The sequence below is a fragment of the Haemaphysalis longicornis genome, unplaced genomic scaffold, assembly GCF_048455015.1.
Source record: "Haemaphysalis longicornis isolate Haplotype H1 unplaced genomic scaffold, Haemaphysalis longicornis Haplotype H1 scaffold_2, whole genome shotgun sequence".
NCBI classification, from domain to species: domain Eukaryota; kingdom Metazoa; phylum Arthropoda; class Arachnida; order Ixodida; family Ixodidae; genus Haemaphysalis; species Haemaphysalis longicornis.
The window spans coordinates 267,003,751-267,014,534 of NW_027526295.1; the positions used below are offsets into that span (position 1 = coordinate 267,003,751).

The following is a 10,784-nucleotide window of genomic DNA, read 5'->3' on the forward strand; positions in this document are numbered from 1 at the left end:
AGGTTTGCCTTAAACAATAACTTTATCTTGCCAAAAGTTCGCACTAATTACGGCAAGCAAACCGTTTATTTTTCTGGAATTTCTTTTTGGAATAGTTTTCCTTCTGACATTAAAGCATCCCGCTCCCTGAATGTACTTAAATCGAAGTTAAAAAATCATATCATGTCAACAAACTAGCCTGTTTTCTGTTTCTTAATTGTTTCTTGATCATTGTGAGTGGCGTTCTGTAATCACTTGTTTATGTAATAAGCGTGTTATTCTTGGTTTTCAATTGTTTCTGTGAGATTACAAGTGTATATTCCTACTTTATTTGTCTCAATTGCATTTTACTGTAGTTCTGTCTCTCTGCTATATACATTACAATTTTTTTTTCACTTCTACATTGTACAAGAGGTCCCCTTACAGTCTCTGACTATGGGACCTCTTTCTGTATATCTTGCACATGTCATCTGAATTTTGCACAATAAACCTTTTCTGATTTCTGATTTCTTTCTGATTCCAATCCGAATACGGGCCGAGCTCGGATTCACATTCTGAGAGTTTTTCGTCCGAGGGAGGGGTGCGAGTTCTACAGCGTCAGATTCTGATGTTGAAACGGTGGGGTCTTCGTCCCGGAAGCGTGCACGGCAAAGTGAAAATAACTTGAAGAGAGACGATTTCTCACCCATGCTCTTTCCTTTCGACGCGTTACATTCCGGAAGCTATTAGAGTCAAATAAATCATTATGTTCCTTCTCTCATATTTCGGAAACCAAGCCTACACTGGGGGTGCGTCATCATGGCCAGAAACACCCGATAGTGAAAGGGTTAAAGGGACCTGCAGCGCTTACCATCGACTACTTGGAATGTATTTGGGGTGAAGTCTATGACACCACTCCTGCCCATAACATGTCAGTGTAGCGCGGAATTTGAAAGTGTTGCAGTACTTCATTTTTTGGGCTAAAAAAACATCTTCCGTGGTGGAAATGGAGGTGAGCAGTGTAAAGAAGGACAGATATATCAAATTAAAGAAAGTTGTATTTTATCTTCACAACCTCTTTAAATGCAGCAACATCTGAATAAACAACGCAGTTTCATCAGCATTGAAAATGTGCCGGTTGCTGCACTCCAAAGGCTCAGCGTTCTGCAGCACACAAGTCAGCTGACTATGACTTATCATCGCATAATATGCTAAGGCACTCCCAAAGCTGTCTAAAATAGGGATTCCTGTGAAGTTTCTAGCTTTGTTCTGTAAGAGTGCTATACTCACTGGTTGATTTGCAGATTCCACCTGGGTGGGCCATTTGCAAAGTCCTTTCAGTGCTTTGGCTGCAGGGGAGCCTTGTGCTACTCTTTCTTATGCAACAAGTACCAATGTCATTACAGTAGAACCTCGATACAAGAGACACTGTTACAAGAGACACTTTGTTATAAAAGACATTTGAATGAAGACAGTTTGGTTGATTTTCCCATGTTTGGCATGTTAGCAACATTGCGTACAAGAGACAATGGTTACAAGAGACATGTTTCTTGGGTTCCTTGAGTGTACCTTGTAACGACGCTTTACTGTAATCACCTCTTTGCTGGCATGAATTGCAAGAGCACGGTCCCGTGATGAAGTCATTCTCAACTTACTTCTTCTTTGCCCCCGAAGTGGCAGCTTTGAGAATCCCCGCTTTCTGCTGTGGAGATTATTTTATGCTTTCATCTTGTATGCCCGAGCCCTCATCTTGCGGTTGAACAACGTGTCTGAAAAACACTTCACGCGCCGCACAGCATAAAAATGACGGTGACAGTGTCACATTGCATATGGCACGAATGCCATGTGCCGTGGGAGTGAAAAAAATTAAAGCCGTTCTACTTAACGTGTAAACTGTTGGAAGTGCAGAGCAGTGATTTGCCATAATGGGCTGTGGCGCCATTATCCGCTCACTGCTAACACCCATCACGCTCTTCGCCGCCCAGTTTCACTCCTCTTCTGATGAATTGAATGAAGGTGTTTGTCCAACACATTTCAAATTTCCCGCCTGTGCAGTTGCTCTCTTGCTCCCTGCCTGGAACAGCACCTCTGGGAGTTCTGTTCTTTTTGTGCTTGCTTTTCATCCCGCGCGTGCCGGCGCCTTACTGCGCAGTTTGGAGCACGCGCTTTTTTTCTTGCACTGCCACTTTTTTTCATAATCATAAAAACCAACCCAACGAGTGTTCCTAATTGAATGAATGTGGGAGCTGCCGGCTAATTACGTATATTTTGCCTCCAATGTACCTGCAGTTTTCTTTGTGCTAAATAACGGAGGGATGTATGACAAGTGCCCGCTGTTCACGAGTTTCGAACGGTTATAACTATAGTTCATTACTAAACAGCGCAACAAAAAACACGGACTATAGCTGAGGTACACAGGACGTCCTGTGTACCTCAGCTATAGTCCGTGTTTTTTGTTGCGCTGTTTAGTAATGATGGATAACCAACTCGCCCAATACTGCACTTTGTATAACTATAGCTTGTATTCACTGGCGAGGCACGCAGGCAGGCAACCATGTGGGTGCGCCGTTACTGGTTACGTCAGGCTCCATAGGATGGCGGTACTTGTCCATGTGACGTTCCAAACCCTACCCCACCAAACACAAAGCAATGTTCCACAGCCAATGTGAATGCGATTAATAACATTTCTGTTGACACCGCTGTTGCGAATCGGGTTGAAACGGAGCAGACAATGCACGCCAGAGTTTTTTTTTTTTTTTCTTTCAGCGTGCGGGCGCAGTGGCACAAGCTGTGTCATGTCCGTAGGGCATCGGCCATGTCCGTGGCCGTTTCCAGTGTTGCCAAGTTAAGAAATTGTCGGCTAAACTTTTCAATGGATACCACCTATATAAACCGCTTGTTTTTCGAAACCTTTGTGTTTGTGTTTTGAAACCTTTGGGTCAGTTATCTCGCTGCGCCGCCTGTTTGCGGCAGTTGCTTGACATCGAGCAGCGTAACAGCAAACGAGTTATGACGACAAAGAGAGCCCCTAAAGGGCTTGGCACTTAAAAGTGGGCGCAGGGGTGCAATGCTCACCAATGTTCAGAAAAGGGGAAACCAGCGAGCAGAACGCTGGACAAGAGGAGGAGGCACTTCCCCTTTTCTGAACATTATGAACCAACTAGCCCAGCAATTCACTCACTTGAATGCTCACCAAGTGTGGCTCTGGTGGTCAAGATTGCCGCTGTGCCCTGGTGCAATGATAGGGAAGTGCAAACATTGCTTTGAGTGAAAACAAGTTGTTTTGAAATCCCCATCTGGCATGAAGTTGCAAACATAATGTTGAAGTTGAAGTCTATTTATTTAGACCGAAAAAGATACATGTATAATGTACACAGGGACCCAACAATGTTGTCAAAGGGTCTCAACAATTGTGACTTGAAACAAACTGAGACTTATTGGGGCACGGTGTAAATAAGTTTTAGCTAAAAAATTGTTTGCGACAAATTTCAGTTTTACATGCAACTTCAGGCCCATGTCTTCTTTTGTTGCATAAATGGATGCCCCTCGATTTCTTTTACAAAATTTTAATTGAGCATGTGCCGGGGTACGGTATTGATGTCTGCCACTCTTTTTAATTAGGGTTAGGCTGTAGTCGGGGACATAGGTAATGTACTGGAGTTACCGTATTTACACGATTCTAGGTCGACCCTTTTTTTTTCAAATTTTAATATCCAATGTTGGAGGGTCTGCTTAGAATTGAAATTAAACGTTGTGCCGCTTGTAACGCAAGAGAACTGAGAAATCAGGGGTGCTACGAGATGGGGAAAGTGTAACACCCTCGTTTCTATGATTACAGTCGAAGCATAGCGTTTACCATTGCATACATTCTGGCGCAAATAAAGGTGATGCCGACTTTGAAAGTTGGCGTTCCCGATCTGTGCCGTTTGTCCACTGTACCTAGAGCGGCTAACCTTCCACCAGCGCATTCGGAACTGTACTGAACGTGATATGATTGTGCCTACGTTAGCGCCGTGCATTGATTCAAGGGATTCAGTAATACTCATTTTGTTTATTATCTACGAACAAAACGCTTCTTGAATGCAAATAACGTACTCACGAATCAAACGAAATCGCGAGCGGCCACTTCTGTCAGCCGCCATGTTGTTTGTTTTGACATCGCGCTGCAGTGGCTGCTGCCGGTAGCTTCGATAGTTGTCATTAGGCAGTGAATGTGTTCTCATGATTGGGAATAAAGTTTTGCCACTCAATCCACAGTGCATGGTTATTCCGCGTGCTTATACAAAAGCTTTTCTTTTTTGACATCTACTGCGCGCACTACGAAGATACGGCTCTTGTGGGAGCATCGATCATTGATGGAAAAGCCGCCGTATGGGGGGTATTGGTAGTTTACGGAAGAGCTTCTCTTTGTGATACGATTTTATAGGTGGCCGTAATGCCACGTGCTTGTGCCACTACTGTGTTGTGCTGAATCGTCCCGTCACAGTCACGAGTGCCCTGGGCCTGAAGAACTCTCTCAGCACTCGTTCACAGCAGCGATCAAACGGGCTGCTTTCTGCGCTCGCATTTTTTTTTTTTTTTTGAGAGAGAGAGAGAGAGAGAGAGAGAGAGAGAGAGAGAGAGAGAGAGAGAGAGAGAGAGAGAGAGAGAGAGAGAGAGAGAGAGAGAGATGCAAATAGCAAACTAAAGCTGCCTTGTGAAAGGCAGGACATTTCAGTGCACATCAGTGCTGTAGAAAAAAAAAAGTTTCCTTGACTCTTGCACTTCGCTTAATTAATGCAACGCTTAAAAACCTACCACACAGCAGGTGACCCACATTTATTAACATTTAATGTGATATGATTTATTGGCATGGAAATACAGCTGTCCAAGAATTTGGCCAGAGTTTGATGATGGGGTCGGCCACTCAAAATACTAAGTTTTTCTAGTAACATGTAGAGTGAACATGACATTTGTTCCCTTTTTGCTGTTGCATTTTTTTACCCCCATATAGAGGCTTAGACCAAGTCTTCTCTGTTACTGGAGATGGTCTTTGCGATCTGGAAGGTTGCCAATGAAGTCTGTTTGCTGAAACTATCACTTTCGTGTGTGTTCATGGTCCTGCATGCATGCTTTAGGGGGTCATATTCAACTTGATAGAAAAAACACAAGATGCTCCCTTTCAGCTGGCGAAGTGCTTAATCTGAATAATGTAAAAAGACCAGGACTTGGGCTTTTGCTGCCTCGATGTATTTGGGCACCACGTGTGTACACGGCCCTTTCAATCGATGCTTGGAGGGGAGGCTTGTGGTCCTTCATTTTGTCCCTTTTGCCTCGTGCAGAACACCGGGAAAGTATCAACTGCTGCCTGGGGAAGCCGTGCTGGGCAACATGATTGGCGTGTGCCTGGTGTGCTTTGCCACCATGGTGGTGTTCCTGGCCACCCGGACAGCCTACCGCCGGACACCCCTGCCCGAGGAAGCTGCCCTGCCCCTCCGAGCGCACACCCCCACGGATTGATGATGATGCCGACGCTAAGCTACTCCTAGTCCTTGCAGTGTAGTGGTAGTAGCGCTTTTTCGTTGGCCTCATGTGATCGAGGCGATGTCCTCTAATGCTGCCGGGGGTAACCAAGTGCAATGGGGGAAGAAAGAACAATCTCAAGGGTGTACGGCTTGCATTAGGGTTTTGGAAATCCGAAGAAAATATTTTACATTCTTCTGTTTTCTTGAGTTTCTACGATGTCACTGAAGATTTTATCTTGGAGGCAGTCTTAATCATTTTTAAATTTATTGGGTTGAAACAAGGTCTAGGGAAAGCTTCCCCTTCTCATTTATTTTGGGTTGATGTTGAACTAGCACATTTTTCACTATGACCTATTGACCAGTTGGTGTGTTCTTTTCACTAGCGGTCGCATCTCAAAGTTCCTAGTGTGTTCTTTTTTTTTTTTTTCGTTCTCTTTCAGCTGCTTTTCTCAAGTTTGCTTTCAGATCGAAATGTATGAGTAATGAGTGATGAGTACGACAATGCTTCTATGGGGCTCAAAGCTTAATCAAAATTTTTGATTCCGTGAATACCCATTTGATCAAGGTAGGTTTTGCACGGCTGTTCTGTAAGCCGTGCTTACAGAGTAGCCGTGCCATGCAAGAAATTGAGAACAATGGGTGTATCATTCCATGCAAGACCTATGCCATGCGACAAACTGAAAAATTTGGCCCCAGTAATTTTGTGAAGTTAGTTTCCCCGAAACATTGCCAAGTCACTTTGCTTAAAATGGGCTCCTTACGGCACATGCCACAGGTTACTTTATTTGACCGTTGGTCACACACAAGAAAGGGAAGGCTTTTGATTGGGTATTTTACTCTTCTTTATCCGAGAAAAAAAAATGCAAGTTTAGTTATGTTTAAATAAACAACAACAAAAAAGTTAAGAACTAGGTTTTATATTTACAAATTAGCTGAGTCTGTGGTTATTTCCGGTGCTCAGGGTAGCATAATTACAGTGCATTCTGCCGTGTTCGGATGTGAGCCCATATGACCGTAATAGAGTTGTTTATAGGGTGAAAGTGCAGGTGTATAAGCCGCTTGTGCAGGGATGAGTTTCACACTGATTTTTCTTTTTTTCTTCGATGGTAAAAACTGGCGAGGGATTTTTGAACGGAGCTGGTTACCTGAGCTGGACACGTTTTTGTGAAGCGCTCTCGTCCAGCACATTGCGCCCAAATTGATGGTTGAAGGAGCAAACTTACCACTTGCTGTGAATAGTGCACTTCAGTGGCGAGTCATTACCCAGTGATTGCTGTGCATTTTAGGCAGCTACCGGTCAAACAAATATGTTTGCTTTCTTTAAGGTTACGGCCAAAAATTACCTTTTGTCACTGACATAGGACGAGAACCGCATGGGCTTGTTCTTATTTTAACTCGCAATATGTGTTAGTACTGCTGAGGGATACTTGTCGAGGGGGATTTGAGGCTGAGAAATCTTGTTTTGCGTGCCGTGGAAAGTGTGGCCCTTTTCTTTTCGGCGCATTTTATCTTTTGTGAAAAAAGTTTTAATGAGTTTAATTATGCACTAGCTTGATTGCTTTAAGCTGGTATTGCAGTGTAACCCACCTTGTGTTGGAGGCTGGGTTAGGCCGAGAGCACACACTTTATTTTATTTCTGCGTGTTCTTTATCAAATCCAACTGTTTAGGCAACTTCAAGAAAGATAACAATGTAAACAGTGTGGTGCCCTTGGAAGTTCGCACAATTTTCGTTAGGGAACAACCATGCAGTGAGGATAAAAAAAAACACAACTGACCTTGTTTTAGCTTGTAACCTTTTTCTTTGTCGTCAGTTTTCATCTTTTCCTAAAGCCACATACCAGGGATAAATCTGAGTCGTGTGTTCTCACTGACATGGCCAGATTGGTAATGTTGGATGTAAAACACTTCATCAGGGTCCTAGTAGAATTTATGGCTGCTTTGGTCATTGCAGTGGATGTCAATGGACTTATGATGATGATAAGTATTAGGGACAGTCCATTCGTGCTGACATATGCTGAAACGTTGGTTTTTGTTTACTATGGTTTTGTAAGCTGCACACATGAGCTTATAGCCTTCAGTTGTGTGGCTGAAGCATCCTACGTTCAAGTTGAGTTCGTTGTGATGTAAGATGTAAAACTGTTGTGCAACTATCTCAAATGTTTTTCGTTTTTTTTTTTTTTTTTTTTTCTGTTTTCGGATTCATTTGCAGGAAAAAAGAGATTTACCCGTCCTTGTAGTATTTTTGTTCAAGGCATTCATCTTTCTTTCCATATTTTTGCTGAAGGCGTGCAACTTCACCTTAAATTGACAATGAGATTTCATGTGTTCGCTTGCTTTTTGAACATGTGAATGCTGCCATGCAACCATCGTGTTTCAGTGTTGTGGAAATGTTGCGGTACTTTGTGATAACATTAATGCATATTGTGGATGGTTTATTGCTAAGAAAACGAAGTGTTTGTACTAACTTGCTGTGACGTGCAGTAAAACTGTTGAGTATGTTGTGCGGTGTTGCCAAAGAACTTAGCCTAGTTGTGGTGAATGTTGTTGTTTCTTGACGTAACACAGATCTATATTTCACAAGGTCTCTCTGCGTGTACACAACTTATTTAAGGGTGGTACTTAATTAAGACCATGTAGTGATCATGACTGGCACATGAATCACTTCTTCACTGCTGCAACACAAGAAGATAAGTATGAAAGGGTACTGAAAATTTGGACCAAGATATGTTTGTGTTTCTTGGGCAATGGTGGTACAGACAGCATTTCTTTAGGGATTGTTGAATTTGAGTGGGCCCAAATATTTTTGTGCTTGTCATCATTTTTATTCCCGGATGTAAATGGACACAACCATTGGTAAGAGACACAAATTCTTCACGTGTTCTGGTGTGACATCCACTGCACGTATTTGCGTCTTGCTTGTTGAGCGAGCAGCTGCTATTTCTTGTTGGTGCCTTTAATTGATATGGACCCCGAGTTGCTGAACACTTTTGCTCTATTTTAACAGCGAGGCTGTGTAATCTTGAGCTGGGTCTGGTGGCGTTAGCAAAAAAAAAAAAGAAAAGAAAGAACTAGAAAAAAAACTCTGGCACGAGACGCCTGGCACGGCCTTTGCACAGCTGCATAGACGGAACCAAGCCTCGCCTAGCTATGATGTCACTGCGCCGACGCACAGGGCCTCGGGACTCCGCGCCGAGCACATTGTTTAGACCTCTGCAAAACACGGATTGGCCGAAGTGTGTAACTCCCGACAAAAAAGCGCAGCGCAAATGCCTTCAAGTCACTGCTAGAGAGTACGAAATGGTTACAATCCAACCCTGACTATCATGCTGAAGATTTGCAAAACCGGAAGAAGCTAAGTCCACGCCCAGCTCCACTGTTTCTCCCGCCTCGCACCACTGGTGCAAGCTGTGCCAATATTTTTATACTGGTGTTAAATGGAAGATATCAGTTTTCACTCGGCTCCTTTGGATGCTCCTACAACGCATTTTGCTGTTGCCTCTTGCCTTTACATATCTCTCAGACTGCAAAGCAGTGTGACAGAAAGATTTCTTCATGGATAAGTAGATTGGATCTGCATATAAGCAGAGCACATATGAACACTAGCTGTCAACAAACGGATCCTAGTAGAGAGCAGGTTTGACGGCATACTTCTGAACCAGTTAAGTTTTTTTGAACCAGTTTATTTGTCCCGTCCAATTACATAATCCAATGACATATCATATTTGATCGAGAGCAGTGGTGGTATGTGGGAAGGTCTTGCAAGAATAATTTTCATGCCGAACAAATGTTTAGTGTTTAGAAAACCTTCTGAAGTATTACATAGCTGGTTTTCGTTATTAGTCTGGAACATGATGACTTTAAGAACTTTATTTGTGTCAATGGGCAATGCATCAGCAAGACGAGCATATCTAGGAAACCAAAGAAAGAATACTTGCGCTACCTAATTCATGTAATGGATTAGCAAAAGTTTTCTTTGTTGTACTTCACCTTCGTTTACATTGTTCATGCATTGTTTTCATTCGGTATAGTTAACTGAAAGCAGGGAAAGAAAAGCTTAGATTTCTCCTGGCAAGCTAATTATATTGCATTGAATTGGCAAAGCCACCAGCCCTCACGTAACATAGTGGCTTTGTGCATCAGTTATGAAATATGATTATCTGCTGAGTATTTGCTTCTTTGGAAGTCATTCGAATTGTTTAATATGTGCAGAGGTTTCACATGCTCTTTGGTGTTGTGAGATTTTTTGTTGTTGCCAGTTGCTAGTATTTTACTTTTTACAAAATTGACGCATCGCAATCAACGCACTTTCGTCAGGTGCATTGGTAATGCTGTCGCCTTTTTTCAAAAACTGTATGTTTTTGATGAACAAATTTTTGTTTGCTGGTTCATCAGCTAAACTACCAGGGGTGTAGCATTGCACCGTAAAGCAAAAAGTTGTACTGACATTTTGCGCAGTTTCAGGAGTGCAATTGTCCGGAACTTTAAATATTCAGTACTGGTTACAAAGTTTGAAGGACTTGTGTGGAAATCCTTATTATTGCCCTTACTGTACCTCTGCAAACCTGTCAGGGCACATTTGTGGTGTTCCGTTTGGTGCCCCACAACTTGGCTTGAGTAAATGCAAGAATCAGCATTTGACTTTCGTGCTTGAGCAAGTTGTGCTTGCTCGTCAGGAGCTGCTGTGCTGTGGACAAGTCCTCAGAAGGAGATAACGTAACACAGCCCGTGATGTTTGTTGTTGTTGTGGAGCATTATTGTAAGATGTCTATGCAGTGTGTGCTGCTGGTGTTGCTTCCACTGTTGCTGGTCGAGCGCGTTGACAGAGCCGCTTGTCTGGTACTGCTGTCTTTCCACGCTTGTTCTTGTGTTGTGTGCAACAATAAAACATGAAAGGCAAACTTGCATGCCTCAGTAGTCCCAGTGGGGTTGGTAGGGCTTCCAGGATTGACACAGCTGCACATATTGCGCAGTTTTGATAACAAATTTGTTTTCCTGAGCCAGGCTGCTCCAAAAGCTGGAAAATTGAAAAAATTTCGTCAAACTGCTCCAAAACAGACTGAGAGTGAAGGATCTCAACCGCTCCCGTAAGTTTCAGTGGGGAAAAATGGTTACTGACGGCATAATTTTCTTGCACCCCGAAGGTGATCCTGTTTGTAAAGGTTTAATTGGTGGATCATCTAATAAAGAGAACTGCATAAAATTGTCCCGGGATAGTTTTTTCGAAAGTCACGATGTCGGGTTGCACATGTTATATTCGGTGTTTTTAAAGTTTTCCCACTAAAAATCATTGCAAAGACGTAGAAAAGTACTTATGTGTACTG

At 42.9% G+C, this 10,784-nt stretch overlaps 1 protein-coding gene across 6 annotated transcripts in view; it reads left to right on the top strand.

Moving 5' to 3' along the window:
• The window catches only part of LOC144170669 (transmembrane ascorbate-dependent reductase CYB561), a 52,875-nt gene extending 42,510 nt beyond the window's left edge, over positions 1 to 10,365 (top strand). For all 6 annotated transcript variants that reach the window (XM_077700604.1, XM_077700605.1, XM_077700602.1 and 3 more), the window contains exon 5: positions 5,280 to 10,365. In XM_077700604.1, coding sequence (XP_077556730.1) covers positions 5,280 to 5,457 — 178 coding nt within the window. In that variant the 3' untranslated portion in view covers positions 5,458 to 10,365. The remainder of the gene's footprint in view (positions 1 to 5,279) is intronic.
• The last annotated feature ends 419 nt before the right edge of the window (positions 10,366 to 10,784 follow it).